Consider the following 26,715-nt stretch of genomic DNA (forward strand, 5'->3'; position numbering starts at 1 on the left):
GATGTTGATTCTCTCATTCTTTAAGGAAGCAACATTGGAAACCAGCATTGTACGTTTATTACTTAAAAAAAAAAAATTTGCTTCAGTATTACACTGTCATTTTACTTCCCTCCTGTCCACAGAGTAGAACTGTGCAACACACGTGCATCCACTACAGTGATGAGAAATCGCCGAGGGCAATTTCTGATTAGCATTAGGAAGCTACAGCTGCATTGCCATCCTGCAGCCTGCTGGGTGTTCAGGAGAGGGTTTTTTCTGAGTTTGAGCCTCAGATATCACCGACGTTCAGTAAAGCTCAGTCCCATGGCAAGGAAGAAGCATACAAACCGTGGGTGTATTTGACTGTGAAAGAAACTTGCCTGCAGTGATTTTAGGAAAAGGTTTTCCTGAAATAGGTAAAACAAATGCTGTATTCAATTCTACTAGAAAGCCCCTTGTAAGTAATTCCAGGTAAATACCCATTAAGCAATGTAAAAGCAGAGTTAAGCACTGAACAGGAACTCCTGCATTACATGCTGAGCACCATTTATCACTCTGTGCCAAGAGGCAACTAGTGAGAACGTCTTACTTGAAGACACATTTCCCATTAGCTAATTAAATTAAACTCTAAATTTAGTAGTTCATACTTGCTCTTAAACTGACCTGTTTCATGTCGGCAGTTGCTGGGATGGGGGAAACACATCACATTACTATATACAGTCAGTCTTTCTGCGAGCAGACACTGAACCCGAGTGGCAAAAAGCCTGTATGAAAATGCATGTTTGCTCCAGAATTCAACCGGTCACTGTTTGCCAGGAACGACATCAGAGTAATCTTTTAATACTCCAGCCAAGTGGTCATTGTGAGTCTTAAATCGACGTTTCTTCTGAGAAGCGGGTTTCTTCCTCCTCTGAATAGGAGCCTAGAAGAAGAAAGAAACAGTAGTCAAAAGATCTGCCCTCCAGCTGCCCCATCTGACCTGATGTGTGACGCTGTGCTAGTCATCACTTCTGCGAAGAAGAAGAGCGCTGCTTGAACCAGGGGCGGCAGGCGGGGAAGGTGCTTGCTTGTTTTTGCAAGAAGCAACAGCATTCAGTTCAAATCCAGGCAGGGAGATGACCCTAGGGACAGAGCAGAGCCTCCGTATCCCACGCACAGGAGTAAAGCTGGCATAAGTGAAGTTTCCAAACACTTCCATGCAGCTACGGAAGCAGGTACATGCCCCATAATTCTATCCACAATCACATGCTTAAAGACACATTTAGCATATAAGCAATCCATGAGGAGTGCGTACATGACAACAGGCATTAAAGCAGCTAGCCTCGTGACCAGCAGAAACCAGGAACGAGTCCTGTGTGGAAGGGCTCTCACAAAAGGAGAGTTTGAAGCCAAGTGCAGAAGAGAAAAGACATGTTATATCACATACAAATAAATGTTAAAACACATAATTGTGTGAAGCCGGGAAGAAAGCATCTTTGGAGAGCTTGCGGCCATTTTGCCCTCCCGGTGAAACGCGAGCACATTGCACCCAGTTTGCAGAACAGCGTGTGTGTGGTGGGAGGCGCGTTACACGGTTCCCATCAGGATTTCAAAGCTATTTATAGCAGAAAAGAAAAAGTTAAAAAAACCCCAGCCTTCTCCCGGAAAAGTAACTATTCTTCTACCCCTAATGTATTATACCGCTTCAAGCAGCTTCCACTTTGGAGCTCACAGGGATTTCTGGCGTTTGCCCTCTTCTTGATGCTGCTTGGATTACACTGGCTCAAACAAGTTATAAAAACACTGACTGCTGGCTACAGCATTGTTTTTTGCAACTTCTTAAAATTGGTCACACTTCCCCAAGCTACACAAAGCAGCTATGCATAGGCTCACCAACGTATTTTGGAATTAACACCGCAGGGTCAGGAAGGGGAAATCTCCTAGAAAGATCTGTAATTTGTATCTCTTACTATTTTCTTTGGTCCGGTTTCTTGCATGGAAGAAATACCCTGTCGTTTCAGATACTCTTCAATTTTCTCCTCATCCATAGAATCCACGGGAATGCTCCTCCACAGCTTCTGAAATTCTGAAACACCAAACAAACCCTCGTTTTATATCCCAGTGAACAAACCCTGGGCAAAGCCCCCGCACAAAGGGAAAGAAACAGACTCAATTTCAAACGCTGAAGTATGCTGGCATGTCAGTCTGTGACTCTACAGATGCAGCGGTCACCACCAGCAGGCACCCAATTAACACAGCCTTTACCCACTCCAAATGCCAGATCCCCTTCCAAAAAAAAAACCTCAACAAACCCAAACCCCAACAAAAAAACCAACCCCCAACCAACAAACCAACAACAGCAAAACACCCCCAACACTTAATGGAAAAAGACGAGCTGATTCTCATCTGTGCTAACTGCACTCCAGCATCAGGAGCACCCACAGGCAACATGTGCTTTTAATACTAATTTGCTACGGAGTCTCTCTTTTTGCCTAGCATCTCTATAGCTGGGTAGACTGTCAACGTGTTTTATAAGCCTCAGTTCAAAAGATCTCGGTGAAGGGTAATAACTAACCATAAATGGCAACTTCATTTACACATCTTCAGCTGCCATTGTCTTGGGAGACTTGTCATCTCATAGTCCGATTTACTGAAGATTCAAGACACTTACTTCAGTGGGTTTAAGCTCGTTTATCACTGTAATATAATACATACCGTGCTGTACAGATAATAAATTACTAAAATTCCTCTGGTGTTAAAAAGAAGAGAGATACCTTAAAAGCCACAGCAGCAGGAAAAAAGACAGAGACAGTAAGTCTTAATTAGAGCAGCTGCCATCTGCCTGCACACTTTCTGCCTCATGTAAAGTTTCACAGAGCCTCTGGAATGCCTTCTCCAGGCAGCGGCTGGTACAATCCTACCTCCCTTCATTCCCCAGGCAGTAAGTTAGATATATCCTGTCAGCAGGTTTGGCTAACAAACTATAAATAAAACACGAGGCACACATAGCAACGCAAGACTAAATTTTTCCCTTTATTTCCAGATAAATTTAGTAGACAGTTCTCAAAACAACCACAACTTCTGCATGCTTAAGAAGCCGTCCTATGCAGCAGGCGATGAAACGCTCCAGTGACAGTCTGCCACAGATACAACGGCTCTAGACACGCTGCAACAAAAAGGCACTGTACAAAAGGCGTACGTAACAGAATTGGTTCCTGCACTTGGACCAATTCCCTTCCTAAAGCATCTTGTTTTTCTATGAAAGTACATGCTTTAAGTCTCAGGTCTTTCTTTTCTTCCCATTGCCAACAGTAAGGGGCTGTTCAAGCTTTCCAGCAAACAAAAGAAAGGAATTTCACCAGTGAAAAACAACAATGTTCATTTTTGGTAATGCAGCGTTTCTGAAGAGAACTAAATCCTCTCAAAACACCGCTTTTGGTTACATGGAGATAGCGCTCAGCTTGTTTCTCATACAGGCTATACAGCACAGCAGGATCACTGAGACTGCAGTTTTCAGATAACTTAATGCAAGGACTGACACTGTAGTCGAGACATTCTCCGTCTGCTCATCCATTTTGAGTGTGATTCCGGGCTTTCGGCATAGCTTGCAGTGCCTGCTATCACAGATCATCCCTCACCTAATCCTGTTGCGGCAGGTGGAGAAGGTTGTGTTATGATCAAAGCTGAACATGCAAGAGAGAGATTTCTCAGCGATGAGCACTCAGATTAAGTCTTAACAGCAGAAGCCTGCGCAAAGGTCCTGTCGCATCCTCCGGACCGAGCAGAACATGCTCTTTCAAGCTATTTCCTTTCTGTTCATGCCCCCTCCCTGTCCTGAACACCCAAGCTGGACTCAGCTAGACACCGAGACCCGGTGGCACTTGGAAAGATGAATCGGACGACGGGTGTGCAAATGCACTATCGCACTTTGCGAGTAACCGCATTTCAAATCATGTGTTTCTGCAGTTCACACATGAAGTGACAAGGCTGCACATAAATGCATGGCCGTTAAACAGATCCCGGTTAGAGATACTTTAACGTTGTGTTGTGCCATGCTGCCTTTGGCTCTGCACACACGACTCCTGGGGGAGCTGAACAGACGCAGGTCGGTCCTCCAAGATGCACGAAACGCACGTGTACGTGAGGCGATAGCAGATGAGAGACTTGATAACTCTGAACTTTTACATGAGAGTGTCATTTTATTTATAACGTTCTGCTACAAACACAGATGCTGTGTCTCCTTATTAGAGTTCATGATATATGGACAAATATGCCCCAGTGAAAAAAAAAAAAAAATGCTGAGAATAGGTGCTTAAGGTTAAACTGGTCTACATTCTTCTGGGGAACAGAAGTGAAAAATTAAACACTAGAAAACAAATGGTCAGCTCTTCAAGGGTCAACATGCACAGAAGTGCAGATGACAGTTAATATCTAACCACAGCGTTCTGCATTTCTTGTAATGCAGCAGTTATACCATCATTACAGCCTCACATTCACCTTTTAAACTTGTCCAAGAAATACCAATGTAATCACCAAGAATCAAAACCACAAAGCTAAAATGGACTTTTCTGACAGATAATTTAATCCACCGATTGGCCCCACTAGAGTCACTATACAGTATTCTGCAACTCCTTTATAAAATTCCTTCATAAATCAGGCTGCTTTCAGCACTATTGCTTTCATTGCGGTAACTGCAAAAGAACCTTTTTCCCATGCTGAAGCTCCATGTAGGGCATTAAAACACCTTATTGCCTAGGAAAGGGGGGAAGTCACACCAACACGGTCCCCCCCACCCCAGGAAATACTCCGTGTTCAAGGACTGGTTCAGAACTAAAAGCACGGGATAAAGATGAAGAAGCATACAGAGCTGCCACCCTTCAGACAGCTGTGCATACTAGCTGTTCGCATTTAGGGTGCTATCTAAAGGGAAAAGGAGATATGTGTCTATCGTTTCATCACAAAACCAATTCGGTGTAACGCCAGACACCGAGCTAAATGCAAGAACTGAAGAAAGAGAGCAGCTGTCTGGCTGGCACTGAACCGTTTCCACATTACCTGTCAGACTTATTCAGAAGTCTCCAAGGACTATGCCCCTATCAGCTAGTGAAAGTTTAGACCTTGGGAATATGCTATCTGAATTATTGTGACATCCTCTCTGAAATATGAGAACCTAGGGGAAAAGCTGGCAATAACTACAGCTCTCAAAAAACAACACGCCGCATTTGTAGCTGTGGTATTTCTGCACCTCAGAATTCATACCCTTGACCCAAGATAGAAAGAGATTTCTCCAACTTCTTTGAGGAGAATCTGAAATACTGTCACCCTGGCCTTTGCTGTGTGGCTCCAAGCAAAGGGGGTCACCACTTGTTAAAAGCAGTAGTTCATGAGAGAGGCCAGGGAGGAGGAAATGGCACGCAACGACCCGATTACTGTGCTCCACCACCTCTGGAGCAGCGTCCGCGCTTATGGTTGGCCAGGCAGGAGGCTGGTCTGTCTCTGGGGAGGGGAGAAGATGGAAAGAAAAATGCTGCGATGAGCTGATGTGTCTGAAGAGCAGACAACAGTGACAGAAGGCAGTTCCTAGAGATGATTCCAATATACCGGATCCATTTTTTACATTGTCTTTCTTTTGTCTGTGGACCGGGCACAGGGAGTTCAGTACTGGTGTGAGGAACACGGAGGGGACTGTTGGAGCAGAAAGCTCACCACATGCTGGCCTGCTTCAGCCAGGCATGGAGAACAGGTTCAGATGCACACATTCCTGCAGCGCACGTAACCATTACGATTACAGTATTTTCCTTCAATTTTCCTTCTCCGTGTCCTGTCAACTGCTAGGTGATCTTTACACCATCAGAGCATGGCGAAGGTGAGAGACTCTTCTATCAGAGCCACTGAACTATTTGATAGATCAGCCGGAACAAGCGTACAATAGCTACGGAAGGAAAAACACTGTCCAGCAGTCAAGACAGTAAAGATTCACCTGACCGCAGGAGGCTGCATTCAGACAAGCTGAAAACTTCTCCTACCACTTAGGCTGCTATGACAACATGGAGCCCAGAAAAAAAATCCCCTGGGGAGAAATTTCCAAAGAGTTTCTGCCCAAAACACAGGTGCTGCGAACCCTCAAGGAGACACGCACGTTTTCAGTGGAGCTTTTAAGTCCTGATGCCAATGCAGATCTTCCCCGGCAGAGGCAGAAAGTTGTGATGCCAGTACGCGAGGCAGGTGCTCGGTGTCTTGCCTGGACTATGAACAAATCCTATATGCAATATCTTGCAATTTGATCACTAAAACATTTTAACTCAGAAGCTTGACAGAATCAACATTACTCACAGGCTGCTCCCTTGCTCCTCCAGATAGCTAACTTCTGGTCTTTCAAGTAATGAGAGGAGGGAATGAGACCATGAGCTGATTGAAAGGCCAGTTTAGATGTTTGCTAACATTTCCAGCATCATGATGCCTGCATGCACAGACTTGAAACAATGAGCTTTGACCAGCAGTAACCAACACACAGCAAAGCAGAGGGCAGCATAACAAAAGATTTTGTAAACACCTTCCCTCCCCGAAATACCCAAGGGGTAAGGATGCACAGTTATCTCTACTCTACTGCATCATGAGGTGTCTCATATACGAAAACAATTTGCACGGACATTCCCTGAGTGATTATACTCTAACACGCTCCCTTTCTATAAACGCTTACATTGGGGGAACAAAGTCATGGGTAAATGGCTGCATGGTGACTTCAGTGCAGCTTATCCTGCACTTCTGACCGCCTCACCTGCTCTTGCAAAAAGGTTGAGATGGCTTCTGGAGATAAACTGCTGTATCACACTGGTAATAAAATCTGCCAGAGATTAAAAACAGCTTAAAAATCTTCACTGAGCTGAGCCAAAATCTGAGCGCAGGACAAGAACAGACAATAACAGGGCAGAAGGGAAGAAAGAACTGAGTAGCAGGGAAGATGGAGTCCTGCTTCCTAACAGTCCCAGGGAGCACAGTACCAGATTTATACCAGAAGAAAAAGGTGCTTGATATTAAGTCTGTGCTGCCCCTGGACCATCTTGGAATTCAAAGCCAGAGCCATGTGTCATCACTGATCCCAAGCAATTTTTATACTGTTAAATTTAAGAGGCATTGGCCATTCTTTAAATTTCTTCAAAGGTGCTTTGGAAGAATATTAAAAACCATGTATAGTTAAGTATCCAAAATATTGGGCATTAAAATACTTCCTATATTGCATTCAGACGTGAAAGATACCAGCTCCGACAGTTAGGCAATCAGACTGGCCTTTCAGCATTCAGCCGGCAAGGGGTGAAAGCTTGGTTCACATGCAAAGCGCTTAGCCCCAGCACAAAAAGGCAGTGCTTTACTTGGCTGAAGCACCTGAAATCTAGCCCGGCTTTTATAAACACTTTCAGCTACACACTACTGACAGAAGATTAATTAGTCAGGAAGTCAAGAAGGAACACATGCAATCTGAACCTTCCTTGGCTAATCACATAAAAGGAAGAACAAAAGCCATTCCTTACTGCACAAACCTTCTCCGGTACCCTTGAGATCACAATATATATTGCCCCACTGCTGCAGTACATTGGGATTTATTTTCAAAAGGGGAGAAAGAAAAGCTTGTTCAGCCATCAAAACAATTGCAGTAAGAGCAGAGGTAGGCACTGCCAGAAAGCAGTTCCTCCCACTACTTCAGACAGCAAGCTCCAAATTGCCCCGGCAGCTCCTCTTTCTCTGCTGACTACTGATGGAGCTCAGACAGCGATGGGAGAGGACACCTAACGTTTAGAGGATAAAATTTTTTAATCCCAGCCAACATATGTTTGAAACTGGAGAGTGTCATACGGCAGAATCATGCACTGAGGAGCACAGAGCCCTTATTTCTAAGGATAAACATTAAACTAGAAACATATTTTGAACTGTCATCAGCTGCTAGATCAAAGAGCCTGACAACACTTCAAGGCTTATTTTGCAGTCTTCTAAAAACTTCGTTTTAACGTCGCTGGAGATAATGAGCTGAAATAGCACTGCTAACGCAGAAACGTGTCATAACTCATCCTGTACGCAGACAATTCTGCCAATGACTCCCTAAGAGACATGTTTCTGGTGCTCTGGAAAGAATTGTAAAGCAAAACTGCTCGGGAAGGATGGGTTTTCTTCATCACAGGATAACACAGTTGGAAAAAGGACCCGTTCCAGCTGCAGTAAGTAAGCGAACCCACTCGGAGATGTTTTAAGAGTTGCGGCATACGCAGGCAGATCACAAAATTCCCAAAAGAGAAAGTATTCTTGCCCCCTCTCAGAACAAAGCATCATCGTGAAAGGGAAACCAAAACCAGCAGGAACAGAACAAAACAAAACAAAAAAAATCACTTTCTGATCAGATGGGAACATGCTGCCACCTGCAGATGAAAGAAAGCAAAGCCACCTTGAACTACAAACACGCTGCACACTAGCGCTCCCTTCATTACAGACACTGCAGGCTTAAATGCCTGCCTTCATCGGGAGATTGAGCCAAACGGCTTAAACATTTTGTTTCAAGGGGTTTTAGAGGTTTGTTGGGTTTTTTTAACCTTTTCCCCACTTTCGTAGCAATAGCCTGCATTGCTTGTTCCTAAACACAGATCGGTGCTGGGTGTGCTAAAATATAATGTATACGAACAGCCTTGGATTTATACTGGCTACCTGATGAAGAGCTGGCAGATGTGTCTTGCTAGGTCTTAACAAAATGGGCTCTTTTATTAAATTTCACAGATAATCCTGGAGTTATTACAAACTAAGAGCAACAGGGTAGAGATCTCCCTCTGATAACTCTTTTAGGATGGTTGGGTGCCAGTTATCTGGAAAAAATTGCACAAGAAGTGATCAGCAATCGTGACTAACACAACCAGTAGCTGCTAAAAACTTCAAAGCTTTGTCTTAATAGTTACTGCAACAGCACTGATTTCTACATGTTTTGGCCATGTTCAGATCCCTAAAAGCTGTGAGCTGACGGACGGAAGAGACACTATCTGAACAGGATGACAGCGTTAACGGTTACCTCATAAGCATTTGGGAGGTTAGAAATTCTCCAGTGATTGCAGACTAAATGCTTATAATTCTGCATTTCACACATGGTTCCGACTGCCGCTATCAAGAAGTGACAGAAATTACGGTTTAAAAAGAGATTCGCTTCAATATTTTGAAACAATTTTTGTATTTTTAAATGCCGTAGATGTCACATCTACTTAATTATCTTTGTGGAAGAAAGCTATTATTACTGAGAGTGCAAGCGCGGTACATAACAAACAAGTTAATGATACACATTTCCAGTTGCTTAATTCTATTGAAAATCAAGAGTCTCTCTGAGCTAGTAAAACAAAAAAAAAAAAAAAAAATTTATGCTTTGTCCTATGGTCCTGTAAGTAGAGCAGTTCAAGTTACTGTCAAAACTCCTCTTTTTTATTTTTTACCATAACGTGACATTATATGATAAGATAGCTTTATGTGGCATGTTACAAGAACAAAACTTTAACGACAGAAAGCGTTCAGTGTTGTTGAGTCATCTAAAATAAGGCCTTTTGACACAGATTGCCTTCTCCTTTCTCTACTTAAAGGCATCTGATGTTGGCATAAATGTCATTATTGGAACACACCCCGATTTGTGTAATTAATTCCTGTGCATAAACAGGCACACTGCACCAGAGGATTTTACCGCTCTTTGTTAGACAGAAAACACATGCTGAACTTCTGAAGTCCCAAATCCACTCCAGCTCTAGGCAGCAGCACTACGCCACATCTGCCCTCTCCTCCCAGTTGTAAACTACCCCTTTTGCTCACATCTCCTCCCTGTTTGCTTCGTCCTTCTGTTCCATTTGTGGCTTCTCGTCATGTTCACCAACAAAAGGCACGTGATTAATCAACTGGGAAAAAACCAACAAACTTGCACCCAGAAGCCATTCTTTTGGGTTTTTTTGGCTGCCCGTTACAGAGCAAAATGTTAGATGCCATTTTAGTCACAGTCAGGTGATTTTTAGTCTCTTCTGTACTGCTACACTTGAAGAGAATTGTTGGATTCCTGGTGCCATGTTCCAATGTAGCTGTTATAAAACAGAGGATATTACCCCTGAGCTCACTTGCTAGATGTGTTAGCCTTGTGTTAATATAAGCCATTCTCCTGACATCTGGATATACCTAATATTTCATTACCACCTTAAAAGACTGCTACACCTGAAGACTGCTTACACATATAGGTGCTTTAACATGAATTCAAATCAACTATCATGGAAACATATGTAAACAAACACCTACCTTCATCCACAGTAAACTGACAGCTCTTGTCATTGTAGAAAAGAATTTTCTTCTTATCAGGGCGATTAACAAAGATGATCTGGTCCCCTAAAGCCTCAAAAACAAACGCAAAAGAACAACTCAAAATCATTTCGTTTCCAAAAGCAAGGATTCCAACTTGAACAACAGACCCAGATCTTGTGCTACAGAAAGCACAACAAACTAGAGAAGTAGCAAAGTAACTGCCAATGGAGAGCATCCAAAGCGGATGCTAATGATAAGTACACTAATAAATCAAAGATGAGATATGGAGGACTGAGATCAAGGTATAAAAGCAGAACTAAATGCCTACAGTTGGAATGTGGGAGATCAAGAGTGTTTTGTGAGAAAGAGCTTTGACAGCTGTGCTGAGACATCAGGCCAAACCTGGAAGTAAAGGGCGAAATACAGAAAAGGCTACAATATTAGATCTCCTGAAATAGCTTTTGAGTTACCAAAAGAACAGAAACAACTCATGAGAAAATGCTCTCTTCACCTCTACCTCACCTTTGAGAAGCTAACTGGAATGGGTTCACTGAATCGCAGACACGTGCTCCTCACCTTTATAGCTTTCTGTGCGTTGGGTAGCCCTTCCTCAATATCTTCCAAAAGGATTCCTCCCAGCCCTCGCTGGTCATGCTTGTCCAAGAGCCTGAGCAGAGCCTTTTTATCTTTCAAGTTGTACTTGGGTTTGAAAGCATACTTCCCATCTACAACTTCTATTTTCGGATTGTTGACTAGAGCCTGTAATAGGGACACATACATTTTAAACCTTGAAGAAGAGCACACGCTAGTACTTTTTTTTCTAGTGTGCTTTTGAGCAGCTAGAGCACATCAGCCACACGTTGCAGCTGCCAGTTTGGAGGTTTGAGTTTGAAACGGATTTTAAATCCTTGGATCCTAGATCCACCAGCCTAGGCATAATTCACCACAAGATAAAGCACCAAAGGAGGCTTAACATCACTCACTTAATGCCTTTGGGCTCGAAGGTCCACGAAGCCTCTTAGGGCAGAAAGCCGCATGCGTTCCTTTTTGAGAAAGGAATGAAAATAAAAAGAAGAGGGAACGCAAAAAAGCGTGCTTTGGCTGAATATAAAATGCAAACGCACAACTCGGCATATCAAGCTCGGGTCATATGGATGTTACGAATGTGAAAGGCATTAACCTGGGATGAACACAACAGGAGTCAGTCTTCCCCAACTGCTGTCAATTGGCACCAGCAGCTGTAGAAGAAATTGAGAAGAGCAGACCTCCTGCACAGTAGGATTTTACTTATGATGCCAGCTTCAGAGTGAAGCTGACCAGTTGTTTATGGGCAACTGAAATGATTTAAGATATGCTCCGAATCAGTTTTGCTGTGCAGCCAGGACCACAATGGAAGTTCACCTGTAACAAGAGGGCAACTCTACTTAGTTTCTTCTGCAGATGCCAGCCTGACCCTGAAAGGAGAAAGAGAAGAGACACAGAAAGAAGAAAGGAGGGAGAAAACACCTGTAACAGAGAAGGTAACTACCTTTGGCGCTGCAGGGTATTTGTTCACCTTTTTTCATCCAGTAACAATTCAGTGATAATTTTATACACACTTCTTGGGAGGAGCTTTTTCATCCCATCTTGATATTCTGGTTCATTATGGAAACAACCTGGAGCTACCTTTTGAAAGACTTCAGCGAAGTCAAGCTTCCATCACAACCAACACTGCCAGATTGGAGGTTTCTGGACTCCAGAATATTAGTACTGGTAGCAAAGGAATGCTACAGGCTGCATTAGTTAAAATCATCCTAGTTTTACTATGCAGAGATTTTTTTCCCATGTCTCAACAGCCTTTACCGCTCTGTTGCGAGGATTTTAAATATGATCCGAGCAAAACCAGGTACGCCAATCAAGTATAAATACTGAATACGGTATTTTGCTGATTTATTAACCTTGAAATTTCATGAAGACATTCAGATCAATTAAGCATGAAGATGAATATGGTGGCAAGTTACAGTGAATCTGTAAGACCGAAACCTAGCATCTAGAGTGAGACGAATGAACTCCAGCAGTAGAATTTGCAGATCTATTACGCCACAACTTCAGACATAAATTTCACATCAGAATTCTTCATTGCAGTAAGTAACAAAGAACTGTAAGCCTATGAATTTTGTGCCATAGTCCTTTGGTTTAGTTCATTTAACATCCTTGATATTGGAAGAGCTCTCCACTTGAAATTTTTCTAAAAGAAATTCCTTAAGAAAAACAGGTTGTTTATATGAAATTAGTAATGGATAAATTCATTTGACATAAAATATACTCTCTGTGTAACAATTCTAACAGGTCCTTAAAAATATCAGAATAGCTTTCATTTCACAGTTACCTCAACAGCAGGAGGTATGAGACAGCCAGACACGTGAATCAATGTAGTTTCTTAACGGGGGGGATTATATATTTATAGAGCTTGTAATTAAATAAGCATGTATAATTCAGGTTCATCATAATCCTTTATCTCTAATTAAAATCTAAACATGTTTTCTTTACCTCGCTCATTAACCATTGTTTCTGTTTGAGTCCTATATCTAAATGCTGTGTTTCATCCAAAATCTCTTCTAGGGTTAATGGATGTGTATCACCACGCTGGTGCCGAGTCTGGAAAAGTAAATACCATCTATTAGAGTTCTGTACTTATTTTATTCAGCGACTCAATTATCATAGAGTAACTGAAATCAGTATAATGTGATGACAAAACAACTTTTGCAAAACCAGGATAGACACAGTACACATAGCATATGAGTTTCAATTTAGGATTTTTGAGACTATGAGGAAAAAAAATTAGTACCAGCTGAGATTGATGACAAAGTCATCTGTCAAGGACCAAATTACATGTTATTTTGATAAATAGCTCATGAATCCTAGAAGCTGACAGCATCTTACAATTCCTGTTTCTACTGCAAATAAAAAACATTATCCTGGCTTTAAAGTGACCTGAAATAACCAGGATTTCAGTAATGAACAATATGCTGACCGTTTTGTTTACTGACAACATTTTGAATGTAATAAGCACTTCCTTGAAATTCCCACTCTTGCAGTAAAAGAATTTTAGAGTTTGAAATATTCAGCACCTTTCAGCTACCACAGGAAAATAAATAACTAAAGTATTTAAAAACATTATAATTTTTACACCAAAACACTGTACCTTCATATAATTCACTATTTTAGCAAGGACTCCAAACTTGTAGCCAGAGCCTCCTGAAAGGGCTTTCAAGTTAAATGATCCATTGCTGTGATCTACAAAGGGAGAAAACAAACAATTAAACGATGCTTTCAACAACAGCCTGTTGGCTCTGCACTCCATCTCCTTCTCACTCTATTTCCACAAGCTTTCAGAATTACAACTATGAACAGAAACGTGCGTTGCAGGAGCGGTCACCCTCAGAGGACTCTATGTGAGCACACGTGTTGATCCAGACCCACTGAGTTACCTGTCGACAGACATGGCTCTGGAACGCTTCTGAGCAGAGCTCCATAAATATAAAGTCATTGGGACTTGACCTTTAAGAAAACAGCAAGCAACTGCAGCATTACTACCATAAGAGTACATGTTTAATTCTGTGGCTTAACATATCATAATCATTTACGCTACATTAATTCACGCTGAAATAACGCACTGCATTTTTGCCCAACGATTAGCTCTACTGATAGCTTCGTGCTGCTGAGATAGGAGCAGAAAGTTTCACTTATTCCCGAAAGGTATTCAGTAGTTACACACCAGGTAAAGGAAGGGTGTGCCTGGTGTGCTGGGCTTTTTTTGTTGTTGTTGTTTTTTTAAAGTAGCTCTAGTGGAGCATTTATTTAAAAAAAAAAAAACAACAACAAACCCATACATTCAAAACAATTCAACATGGTGTGTTGCACCACTGGAAGGACAATTCAGAATCCCCTCTGTTGTCAAGTCCCGTTCTGTCTTAATGTATCATGAGGTTTGCTACTGCATAAAGCTTGTTTCAAAAATTCTTGCAAGGTTGTTAATGACTGTTTTATTAACTTCAGCTATTAGCACAGCACATTAAGCAGAAATATCCACAAACCACTATCAAAAGCCACAGGCCCATTACCAGCATAATGTTGCTCAAACTTAATGGTAACAGCTTTTCACAATTTCAGCTACTGCAGAAAAAGAACATTTCCTCTTTGTCACCACAGGAATTTTTTAATCCACTGGTGACTTCTAATCACATTTGACAGGACAGTAGGTATCTCAGAGATACTGAGCTCCTATTATTTTGTGGAAAAAAATCAGCTGAGGGAGAGAAAAGACCAATTGAAGTTAGTGCATTAACTGAGGGAGAGGCTGCAGCGGGTGCTGAGCAGAGCTGCTAAGTCAAGTCTTTGCTGTGCTGGGCAGCTGGAGGATATGGAGAAGAGGTGATAAGGAGGAGTGGAAGGGCTCGGGGATTTGCGGTGGGGAAAAAAGAAAGAAAAAAGGAAAAAAAAAAACCACCAACCCTTCATATTCTAGAAAATGCACCCAAGATGTTCGACAAAGACCCATTGCCTCCACCAAGCAAGCAGCAGGCTTCGAGAAAGTCTGCTAAGTTCACTGTGTTTAAATTTAGATACCCTTTCCGAGTTCTTCACAGGAAACTCCAAATTAAGTCTCCAAAGTCACTGTGCTTCAGGTGAATTTTTTGCACGTCTGCCCCACTGCATCTCAACCTGCTTCTAAGGTGATCTTTAAGTCACTATAAAAGGCAACTACAAAGTGGGAATTTTGGATGTAGTCAAATTTCAAACAAATCCACTTTCGATAATTATTGGGAAGCCTTCATGAAAACTGGTGCTAGTATAGTAAAAAACATAATGCCGAAGAAAAAAAAAATGTCAAATTTAAAACCTGGCAACTGGTAATTGTGAAGCTATTACATGACATTGTATTAGTGGCTTTACATAGCACAACAATTCTAAAATTAACGTAGAAGAATCAGTGTAAGTCCAGCTACAGAAGAACATTTTATTCTGGTTACTAAATTAAGATGAAAAAGGGAGAAAAACAAAAGCCATCTCCCCCTGAAAATACAGCCTATAGGGATCTCCCCCCCCCAGGGTCCCCTTTTATCTTTAAAAATTAATGTCTATGCGGGACATTTTGTAAATAATAATAATAAAAAAACATACGTGTAACAAGAGGTCCAAAGCAACTAAAATAAATTCAGAGGCACAACAAATAGTTAAGACGACTTATCATGTATTTGTTCTGTCAATTGAATCAAGGAGATTATCTTGTTTAATCTGCCTGGCTACAGCCTGCTACAGTTCATGACAAGTAAATCTAACCGCACAGCGAAGCTCGAAATCTGCAGATATTAACACTTCAAACGTCATGGTTTGACCGGCTGCTTTCCAGCACAAAGCAAAGCGGGGTCACGGCCACCGTCGCACTCCCAGCGCGCTTCTCCGCTAACAAGCTCGTCACGCACAAAGAGCATCCCAAAAATGAGAGCAGGAAGGGGTTTGTTTCTTATTCAAGACAGTAAGAGTCAAATTTATGAATGATTTACTCCTGGGGTTGAGGGCTTGATGCAAATGAGCATAAAGGAAGTTGTCAGCAGCATCATGCTCTGGCCAATGGTAGGAAAGCTCCATCTTAGCTGTGCCATAGGCTGCATTAAAAAAAAGGACCAGAACAGCGCTCTTTCAGCATCCTTTCAGACAAGAGGTAGGTGTGTATCATTTTATAACATTGTCTTAGGTTTATCTTGATTACTGAAAGAAAATATGCCTGTAACCTACAAGCTTCTTAGAATCAGAATGATTTTTCTCTAGGTTTAGCAGGATTTTATTCTGCTGAACGCAGAGGAGCTTGTCTTGCACTATGAGACAAGCACTTTCACCATCTGTGCACTAATGGAAAATTGATGACCGCTCCATCTTACAGAAAAGCTAATACACCAAGCCAAGATTCAGTAAACAAAATGGATTTCATCCTTACTGGGGAGGTAGCTTGTTTCCTGCAGCCTCACGTTCCTTATAATTGATTCTATATGTTTTTACAGAAATGACAGTGAAAGGATTTTCCTTAAAACAAAGACAGCTAAACCTGAAATTTAAGAAACGTATCTCCCAAGTGGGTATTCCGTAAACTGTATCAATTAAGCTGCCTAAAAGAGATCTGTGTTCGTGGATATGCTAGAAACCTGTTCTAGAAATTTGGTACGTTAGGGTAGGAAGAAAATCCCCTCGCATATTATTATCCTTGTAAAAGCTGCAGCAGCGATCAATACGATACAAACAGACAGGTTAGAATCCATCTGAGATTTGTAAATGCTATTACCCCAAGATGTCTATTCAGTGGTTTCTTAAACAGGACTTCCTCAGTACTGCATTGAAATGGTTTTTTTGCCAGTCATTTCCCTCTGTTCCATGAATATGATTTCAAATAAAGCTGCTCCTCTGCAGTGTCTAAAGATGACGATACTTTTAAATGAAAACCTAATACAGATATTACAGAAGCCAATTCATTTAATATTTAACTCACTGCATTTTGGATACATACAATAGCTCAATTGCATTCAAATCAGACTGGCTTACAATATGAATTTAAATTGTGCCATTACAAAATAAGTAAAACTGCATGAAACCAGACCATTTTTGACAGCTTTCAAAGATGCTAACCTTATTAGTGCTATGTTAATTCTAAAGGCTCGGCAACGGCTACTTCAGTCTTGTATTTTAATAATCACAGCAACGAGTAGCTGATACTCATCTGCCTCGCCTCATTCAAATCTAAGGAGGTCATCGTCATCCTCGAGAAGTACGAACCACCTCCGGCACAGGCATTAAATTCCACTTCCCTGCGTAAAGGCGAGCTTCTCTACGCTGTGCAAACTGCTGCCCTAATGGTGGCTGTGGAGTGGGAAGGGGCCGGCTGCTGCAGTGCGCCGGCAGCCAAGCGGCAGGGACTCCTGCCCGGGGAGCCATGCCGTGCCCAAGATGCTCCCCTCCTCTCGGGAACAGAGCTACCGCCTTGGCGGAGAGCTGTGCTGGCAAAGGGTCCCGGCTACGCAACGTGAACATGCCCGGTCTCTCCATTGGCCCCAAATCTTCATCTCTTTTGACTAATCTTGATCACAATGACTAAAATAATACATTTCGTATCAGCAGAAACAGTTAATTTTTGTGCCTAGTGTTTACAGAGTGAGCAAACTTACGCATTAACAGATTCCAACAAAATCCTCAGTCTTAGAAAACTGTTTAAAAAGTTCAAAACAGAACTCCTCTCTTTTCCCGAGGATATTCTCTTGCCATTTTAAATACACATTTAAATCCTGCTTGCTTTAATTACCCCTCAAAGGGGACTCCAAAGCCTTTTATTCAGCCCTCTATCTCTCTCTCAGATTTTCAAATAAGTCTTCAGACCACCCTTGCAAAAACCCTCGTGACTTTTAGCCCCATAAAACAGGTCAGCTGAGTTTCCTTCCTAGACCATGACCAAACCAAGCCACGCTCTCAAAGCCAGGACCAAACTCAACTCAGGAGTATTTTTAGCTTGGATTTGCTCTGTAAACTTTTGTTTAAGGAAAAAAACCAACAACAGTGCAATTAATCCTATCCATCTCAGTCATACTTTGTGTATTCAATTACAAATTTGTCTATTCAGTTACAGATTTAACAGAGAAAACAGTAAGTTACTGCAACTGCTCCAATAAATGTCTGTATCAAATGCTAATGCCAGGTATCTTCCCAACAACAAAGCTGTTCCGTTTCAATTTGAATCCATTAAAAACAGAAGGATAAAGAACAAAAAGTATAATATTTGAACAATAAAAATAACACATAAATCGCAAGTTGGTTGGGCTGCATCATCCTGGTTTTCATAACATCCTTTTTTTTAATAATGACACAAAAATAATGACAGGTGCTTAGACTGCTTTAAGTAATCTGTTTTAGTAGACACCATCACACTGCGCCTTTGTCACTTCCCGTTTATTCAGGCATTTTGTAGTTTTCACTGTCTGAGCAGGTTGATTGCAGAATTATTTCTGGGATACGCAAGGTTCATTAAAGCATTACCTGCAAGCACGGTTTAACGAACAAAACATCAGTGTTACCCCTTCGTTCTGTAGTTTTGATTACCAAATGAAACGACCCACTAAATGTGGGTAGCCAGGACCATTTTATAATGAACATAGCTAGGTTTTCACTTTTTGCTTTATGTTCAAAGCAAAAAAGCTTTCTTTGAGGCATAGAAATCAGACGCCAGGTTTCTACGAAGTTACCATCTTGTCTCTCTCTTCCCCTTCCATAATCCCACCCTTTCTGGGGCACCCCAGCAGACAAAAAAAGCACATTTTGCAAGCTGCCACTTAGCCGGCACGGACTCACTGACAGGCTTACAGGCGGGGCACAGCCTGGCCCGTCAGTGCTGCTCACCACCACGTTTCACCTAAAAACTCCTTGCTATTTCCTCAAGGGAGTATAGAGATCTGACTCGATCTCCTTCTCCCACACCGTTTTAAATTGCTCAAAGGATTCAAAGGTTATTACGGCGTCCTGCAGCACGCTACGTCAGGTAACCAGAAGTTACTGTGGCTCCCTGGACATTTTTCATTATGTTAGACTATATACCAGATGTACCGTAAGTTCCCTCAGTTCTGGGAGGCAAAGCCAGGGAAAGAAGGAAACCGGGGGAAAAAAAAGAGAAGCATAACTGTAAAGATGTTATTGCCAAACACCTCATCTGCCTATTTATCCATAATTCACAGAAAAATTCAGAGACAGACAAAACTGCTTTTTTGTTCTAGATATACTACAGAAATTACTAAGGCACAGCCCACTTTCACACTTTCGAGCAACGGCCTTTCCAAAACAGCACATCTCGACAGCAATACCATTCACGCCAAAGGCAGATCTGCGGTAGCCAACTTCTTGTTTCATCTCTCCCCCACGCCACAAAGCAGACTTTTCTTCTGCTGGGTACAAACAGACAGTATTGGACCAAAGATGACATTCCTTTCCTAGCGGTTAAGCAGAGAACGCAGCTGAAAATAAGAAATCAGAACTCCTCAGAAAGGGTTGGGTTGTCCTTGTTATTTATCCTAATGACCACAGCACCACAAACGGGCCAAGATTTCCAAATGCGCTCAGTGCCATTTGGGCAGCTGAACGAAGCAGTTGGATTTCTCGAGCACAAACTTCTACTCAACAGCAGGAACAGCGGGGGAATGCACATGTCAGGAAATCTGGCCTTCTGAAGTCAAAAGGGTTTTGCAGGGTTAACAAGTCTGTGCTAACAGGCAATTCTAAAATAATGAGTTTTAAGGAACCAGGATTGTTATTTTGTACTAGAAGAACCATCAAAAGTTCAGTTCCGTTCTTTGGAAACATCCTCCAACATAGTTGCAATTTATACTTTTTTTTTTTTTGAAGAGTGATTTCTTTCTTTCTCCCAAATAGGAGGAAAAAAAAAAACCAACAAACAAGCAAACAAACTGCAATGCCATTAACATGTACTAAGTTCTTCTAATCACTCGGGTATGGGAGAGTGCTACACGGATCTCCTGTTTTCCTAAGAATGCCAAAAGAGCGCTGAGGGCTTTCACACCATGCAAGTACCAATGTCAAGACTAACGATGGACAGGTTATTGAAACCACTGTATACCTTGAAAATTACCTTTGTAACCTTTTTGTCTTTGCATAGACTTGAAATAAAGAAGCAAAGTTCTCTCCTTCCAGAGTAACTTACACTACAGGATGCACGCATGGACCAGCCATCAGTGAAATAAACGTTCCAGATAAATCGCAAAGTTGTACATTTGGAGTTTGATACTTTTGTGAGCACATATGAGCATGCAACAATCCATGTTTGTAAGAGGTGTGAGGACTTAGTCTGAGCTCAAGTTCTTACAGTTTGGGATAAAAATCACAGCGTATTCTTGATCAACAGAGTTCTCAACAGCTTTGTTTTTCTGTTTCAGCCCCCAAATCCGTGACAGCGAGCACGCTAAGACAACTCTTCAAGAATGGCAACCCTCAACACTACACACTGGAATGAGACTACATCTCTTTCCCAGTATCTGGGCTTTCAAGTGCAAAAAATTTACCCTTTCCATGATAACTGGAACACTGCCTGCTTTATTATTCTGATCATATTCATCTTTACTGTAGTGTCTCTGGTGGTGTTGGCTTTCCTCTATGAACTGCTAGACTGTTGCTGCTGTGTGAAAAATAAAACTGTGAAAGACTTGGAGAATGAACCCAATCCTGTTAGAGCAATGATGAACAGCTTCAGAAAGCGTGAAACAGAGGTGGTGTAGGAAGGACTGAGCATCAGCACTTGAAGAATGTTTAACACCTTGAATGAAGCCTCTTGTACCTTACGAATGAGCAAGTCACATGCTTTTTTTCTTTTGGACTGAAATATAACAGCAAGAGTTATCATTTTATCTCTGGATGTGAACTTGAATAATTGGCAAAGGCTTTCTGAGTGCTTAGCAGAAGGATGATGTGTTGCAATGTTATGGGGGAGAAAAAGATTTTTGTTTCTAAATGAACTTTTGTTGTTTATATTGAGTTACTAGCATAGATCTTTGTCTACCTGAAGGAACAAATGTTGCCTAACATGCATAAAACTATGTTGCTTAACTGGAGAAAACGTTTATAAAAATGCTCAACGGTCTGATCATACGTAGTGCAAAGTCACAGCAGCGTCCTCCCACTGAGGTCAACCACGCAGAGACAGGAAAGACATACAAGGGGCGAGAAAAAAGATATGAGATAGAAGGGTTGAATGGCGAGAGATCCCATGAGACAGGAGAGGCTCGAGTGAATTCTTGCCTTCGGCAGCTCTTCTTATTACGGGTTTCTCATTTTTAGAAGAGAGGGCGGTGGGAGGAAAAGTAAGCCAACATGAAATGTATCCCTAAAATGGTCTTTTCTAACCTCCTGTGGTACAATTTGACCCTTTCTCCCTCCCCTTCTCCAGTTCCAGAGAACTGCTCTCCCCTTACTTCATATTCAACCTGTTTAACAACTTCTGGGTGTTGAGATGTGACTAATACACTACCTTAAGAATATCTCACTATTTGTACAAAAGCACGCTGTAGCGATACTGCGGTCTAGAAGAACCGGGGACATTTTTCTGCCCCAAGGCTGCTGCCTCTATGGTAACCACATCTTAACTTTTGGATCTATCACCCCCATCTTAACTTTTCGAAGCTGAACGGGAACTGACCGAGTTCTTGCCAAGGAACACAAGCAGATGGGTCGCAGACCTCCCACACCGATGACAGTAATTTCATCCAGCCTGCATGCAGCTTTCAGGTATCGACATGCTTCCCAAAGGAGGCCACACCAGGATAAGCCTTGCGCTAGAGACGGCAGGATGGATGCACAGCGAGAAGCGACTCCATTTTGCACAAAAGAATCTCAAGCTTGCTTCATCAGCTTGCCGATACATCCCAGAGAGTTCACATTCACGCCTTTCTCACAAACTGACCGCGTAACACTCAGACCTCTAGCTCACCAGATTATTTTTCTTCTGTAGCTGCGTCGCGTCTACGGTTTTTAAAACCATAAAAGTTTTGTAGTTACAACTGTAATAATGGCATCCAACAGCGTGGCTGTCAGTAATGCCCGGTAAGTCTTTCACGCTCCTGAACCCGTAGAGAATCAGGCCAGCGAGAAACGTCCCAGACCAAAGCTACGTGTGGGACAAGATATTTAACTATATAAAACCCAAATAATACTCCTGTCATTAGGGAAACAAAACCCACCTAAAGGCCAAATGGACAAGTAAGCTACAACACTGATCTCACAGTCTATCCACATCAGAAATACCCTCTGTGCTATGGCTGGTAACTATAATTATCTCTTTTTTTTTTTTTTTTTTTTAATATATAAACTCCCTCTACCAGGTTCAGTATGCCTAAGCTCCAGAAGATCTAGACACAATGAAAGACTTGCTAATTTGACTCACGCTCTTCCTGGTTGGTGAGATGGAGTCACAAGATACCCAGGCCACTAGTAACCAGCACAGCTAGTCCAGTGATTCACCTGGAGAAGCCATCTCCCTTCAGCAATCACAAAACAACACAACTGCCGCTGCAAGCATTCATCTCAGATACACTTGTTATGGTGAAGTTTCGCCAGTATCAGTCCCAAGTGCAGAGAATGCTTTTAGCTAAAAATCAATCTATAAGCACAATTAACGGAAGCTGACACCCTGGGTACAAGACAACTTAGGGTTCACACCAAGACGTAGAACGAAGATAACGTTAGTGATGATAATGCCTTCTGCTGTCAGGGACGCTGGGTAGATGCCTCGTTACCTTCTGCTGTATTTGACAGCGTCAGCCCTGAAAGACCAGTGTCCTGCTCAAGAGAGGCAAGAGTAGCCATCGGGACACACGGAATCAATTAACATGCCTCCTTCCTGAAAGCAAAGACTCCGAACAGCAATAGGACTGCTGGCCACTTGCAGCATTCCTACAAAACGCTCATCATCGCTGCACACGAGAAGGCAGTGTGCAGGAAGCAACACGGCTAGCCTCTGCTATGCCTGCTTCGTGTTCTTATGCCTTCCTGAGAAGCACACGCAATGAAAAATCTTGGGACTCATTCCAGCTACTTATTTCACAGATCTATACAGGGGGCTGGGTGTCTGCACAAGGAACAGAAGACAAAGATCTCCCCTTGCACAGCCCTAGAGCCTCAGGACAATTCTTTCCCACATGTAAACTAAGTCGTGAAACAGCTCCTGGAGATTTCAGCTCTCGATTACTGTTGGCAAAGACCATCGTTACAAAGGTCTGAAGATAAAGACTAAGACCTTAGCCACAACTTACTATTCATTAATAAAAATAAAAAAACAGATATGATGTATTTCATTTATTTTCCAGTTATTATCCTGCACTGAGTAAACAAGGCAGTTTTGAATTTTTTCAAAGAACTTGAATAATGATTTCAAATAACTACAGTAATAACTATTCTCACTGGAAAGCTCACAACAAATCTTCACACACAGGCAAGATTTAGCTACGTGGTTATTTGAAGATTAGCATGATCTCGATGCCTCTCCTCCCCAAAAATGTGACAAGGGCAGGTTCTTTGAGTCACAGAATCACAGAACAAGGGAGAACCTGCAGGCGCTACACACCCAGGGACTATCAATGCCAACACGTAATCACTGTGACATTACTTACGGTCTTTGCGGTCGGTACACAACAAAACTAGGACTGATTATCTTAATTTTCATTTCTTGGCGGGGGGGGGGAGAGGTGGGACAGGGATTCTTCAACATCAGGTTTTTACTCCACCTCCCCAAGACTCATCTCTGACACACGCATATCCTGACAGGCACCTAACAATCTGGCGAGTCAAATAAAAAGCGGGTTTTAAGGCAAAGGACTTAGATTCTGCAGCATCACAGGGCAACTTGTGCTGCTTGTAGCGGCTTAACCTGTTCAATCGCTTGCCAGTCTGAGCACTTGTTCTGAGCCAGTTCCTAAGAACAAGAGGGAGAAAGCTGGTCTGCTCACTTTCCATTATTTTTCTTCCATCCCTGCTGCTTCTGCAGTAGTTAGTAAATACCCTCCAGGGGAACATGAAAGGAGGCTGAACTCACTCTGCATAAAAATGTTACAGAAACCCTGAAACCTTTCTGATGCTGTTTGGAACGAAGCCAGCAGTGTAAAAGATAAAGCGTATTTCCTCATAGCCGCACATTCCTATTTGTGTAAGCTAATCATCTGACAGCTGCAAAAGCACTTAAATACCCAGCCTACAAAACCACAGAAAAGAAATTACACTTTCTTTACCCGCTCTGCTGCTTGGCCTCATATCTACTCAAATCTTCCAGATCACTCACATTTGAACTGTCCGCCCTCTTCCTGCCTCCCCATCCCTCTTTCCCAGTAAACCACTCTCACTCAGGATATGCAGTTTAGGACACTCCACGTAGAATTTTATTTTTATTTGGAGAGGAGAGCGTGGCAGAAGGACAGACGGAAACCTGGCCTCCCTTGATTTATTTTAAAATGTCTGGCTGATAACTTTATTTGGTGCCCTGAAAAGCTGGAGATACATACGCAAACTCCCTACTCTTCCCCTCAGACAGAAGATGCTCCACTCCTCCCATCGTCCTTGACGTTTTTCTCTGTTATTTTTAGCTGCATTGTTTCTTTTAGAGCTTACAAGAGAACCACACACGGTATTCAAAATATGAGCACGCAGTAAGTTTGTACAACAGGTTATTTCATGTTTTAGTAACTCCTGACATTCGATTTGACCTTTAGAGCGCATCAGAGAACGGTCAGTGCTTTCAGAGAACTGAAAAGGCCCCCCAAGTTACGCGTCTCCCACAGCGAAAGCGAACACAGAGCACGCCGCTACGTGCGCACAAATCCTCTCCCTGCTTCTCCAGGTGCTGCACTTTTCATTTGCTCCCGCTATTTTGGTGTTGCTTTATTAACTCCTTATTTGATATTGAGAGGTGCATTATCAGCGCCACCATCCCAGGGAAACAACAAAACTCCTGACCAAAGCAGACAGAAACCTACGGACGCCCTGGTGTTCGTGAACCAAGATTCGCTCCCAGGTAAAACGAGAGCGACTGCTAATCACCATATGCTAGCCAGATGAGGTGTAAGTTGCAAAATCCATCTCACGGATGGATAACCTACAACTTACAGTTAACAAAATGAAGTTTTAGGCACTCTCTTGCCAGGAAGACAGAGGAGAGAAAAAGAGCGAGACCACTGTTACTGCTTGTCCTGTGGATCCAGCAAGCGCTGAAATCCACAAATGAAAGCACAGCTTCATACGAAGTAGTGTTTTGGCAGTAGCGATTCCTCCACCTGAGTAACAGCAAACAAGTCACAGGATGAGGCCTGACAGGCACACATGGCAGCAAAAGCATTTTTTCCCATTGCGCAAGTGAATTTCTTAACAAAAAGTGACAATTTAAGACAAAGAACGACAACAGCCACTAGCAAAATTCACAGATAGACTGATTCATAGTAATACACCATAGCTTAGAGGCAGATAGTGGAAAATACTAAACAGCTGTTGAACAGGAGTCTTTCACCAACCTGTGTTTTGTTTTGAGCTTGACGAGCCACCTTGTTCTACCTTTGCTTTCTTCTTTTTTGAAGAAGAGGAGTCAGAAGATGGCGCTGGACGTTTTTCTACTGCCGGTGTGGAGAGGGCACGCTTTTTGAATAGCTCTCGCTCTCTCAATAAGCTTGGATCCATAATTCTGTTACGAGAAGTAGGAGAAAAAAGGCAAGAAATCGGTAATAGAGTCATTAAGGCATGTCGGAGCAGAGAGATCTGTTTATGAAGTTGTTTATTTCTTGTTTGTATCCCTCTCTCCCTGCGCATGGACTTTAAGAAACTGACATGTCTGGGGATTTAAGGTGTCAGAACGCAACCTGAACCCCGAAAGAGAATCTGAAGGTAGAGAAGGTGAATTTGAGGGCCGGTTCAGAAATCACATCCACCTGGCAAAGCGCCGGGGAACCCCGCTGGCTCAACACCGACTTTCAGCGCCGGCCGAGACCCTACGCCCGTCTCAAAGGCACCGACGTGAACGAGGAACTTTCAAGCCACCGTCACGAGGGGAAACTTCGGCAGCAAGGCGACCACCCGCACGGAACCCACCGGCCGGGAGCTCGCCTCAGGGCGCCCGCCCCTCGCTGCCCCCTTGACCCACGTCCGCGGCGGAGTGGGAGAGCGCGAAGCGCCGACGGCGGGCAGGGGCCTGGGGAGGCCGCCCCTCCGACCACCGCACGGCCGGAGAGCTCTCCCCCTCCCTTCCTCCCTCCGCAGGGCCCGTCCAGGGGCCGCGGCCCGGCCGCCGCTCCCCCGCGCCTCACGGCCCCCCGGCCTCTCCCGCCGCCCCGCGCGCGCTCGCTCACCCGCCCGCCGGAGCGCGAGGCCCGCACCGCCGCCCCCCGCCTATTGGGCCATGCCGCCTTCCCGGCAGCCCCCGCGCCGCCGCCGTCGTCACGGCCCGCCCCGGAAGCGGGCTGGCCGTTGCCGTGGTGACGCGGCGGTTGGCCGGCCTCTGCCACACGGTGAGGTGGGGACTCGTTTATTATTTTTTTAATAATAACAACCCATTTCACATAGTGAAAAGCATAAGCGTGGCGGTAGGGCCGTTCCCTCTCGCCTCATGCCACGAAGAGGAGAGAAGAGTCATCTGCAGGAATGAAGGGTAACTCTGAATATAAAATGCTGGTTATAGCGTAAGGGAAGGTTAAAAAAATAAGTCTTGATGGAAATGTTCAACTAAAAATCCCTTTTCTGGGCTCTGCTTTGGCTTTCTTCATCTGGGCTGCAGGTAGAATTGGCACCGCTGAGGTTTCAAACCATTCCGGCACCTTCCTCTTGCAAGGGGGATGCAAGTTCTGGAAGAGGAAAACAAACATGTGGAATAAGACACGTATTTACAGTGTGACACGCTATCCCCAA

General features: G+C 43.1%; 3 protein-coding genes across 20 annotated transcripts in view; 1 reads left to right on the forward strand and 2 right to left on the reverse strand.

Annotated features, from left to right (window-relative positions):
* On the reverse strand, positions 1-26,278 carry GTF2E2 (general transcription factor IIE subunit 2). 5 transcript variants are annotated; one of them, XR_012042592.1, is made up of 8 exons: positions 25,332-25,716; positions 13,442-13,533; positions 12,787-12,894; positions 10,834-11,016; positions 10,255-10,348; positions 1,929-2,044; positions 643-901; positions 1-386 (listed from the first exon to the last, which is right to left on the reverse strand). XR_012042592.1 is itself a non-coding variant. In XM_072862060.1 (8 exons), exons 2-8 carry the CDS (start codon positions 25,492-25,494, stop codon positions 782-784), a joined length of 876 nt encoding a protein of 291 aa, XP_072718161.1. In that variant the 5' UTR covers positions 25,495-25,498; positions 26,160-26,278; the 3' UTR covers positions 1-781. The 5 variants fall into 5 exon arrangements, 4 of the variants coding, with proteins under 4 accessions (XP_072718161.1, XP_072718162.1, XP_072718163.1 ...); XM_072862060.1 differs by adding an exon at positions 26,160-26,278 and having other exon boundaries at positions 1-901; positions 25,332-25,498; XM_072862061.1 differs by adding an exon at positions 25,903-26,106 and having other exon boundaries at positions 1-901; positions 25,332-25,498.
* On the forward strand, positions 20,265-20,558 carry SMIM18 (small integral membrane protein 18). Its single transcript, XM_072863450.1, has one exon. It carries the CDS (start codon positions 20,265-20,267, stop codon positions 20,556-20,558), a length of 294 nt encoding a protein of 97 aa, XP_072719551.1.
* Positions 26,279-26,319: 41 nt separating the features above from the next.
* The window catches only part of WRN (WRN RecQ like helicase), a 46,846-nt gene continuing 46,450 nt past the window's right edge, over positions 26,320-26,715 (reverse strand). For all 14 annotated transcript variants that reach the window (XM_072862053.1, XM_072862050.1, XM_072862049.1 and 11 more), the window contains one exon: positions 26,320-26,651. In XM_072862053.1, coding sequence (XP_072718154.1) covers positions 26,529-26,651 — 123 coding nt within the window. In that variant the 3' untranslated portion in view covers positions 26,320-26,528. The remainder of the gene's footprint in view (positions 26,652-26,715) is intronic.

This window comes from Ciconia boyciana, chromosome 5 (genome assembly GCF_034638445.1).
Source record: "Ciconia boyciana chromosome 5, ASM3463844v1, whole genome shotgun sequence".
Classification (NCBI taxonomy): Eukaryota; Metazoa; Chordata; class Aves; order Ciconiiformes; family Ciconiidae; genus Ciconia; species Ciconia boyciana.

Excerpts from the sequence above, each read along its gene's own strand:
- GTF2E2 (XM_072862059.1), bottom strand. The coding sequence starts at position 25,623 with ATGCGCAGGGAGAGAGGGATACAAACAAGAAATAAACAACTTCATAAA. Across the intron at positions 13,534-25,331 it reads AAGCTCAAAACAAAACACAG|ATCACAGCAATGGATCATTT; the intron begins GTTGGTGAAAGA and ends CTCCCTTTGTAG. Across the intron at positions 12,895-13,441 it reads AAATAGTGAATTATATGAAG|ACTCGGCACCAGCGTGGTGA; the intron begins GTACAGTGTTTT and ends TTACTTTTCCAG.
- SMIM18 (XM_072863450.1), top strand. The coding sequence starts at position 20,265 with ATGGCAACCCTCAACACTACACACTGGAATGAGACTACATCTCTTTCC.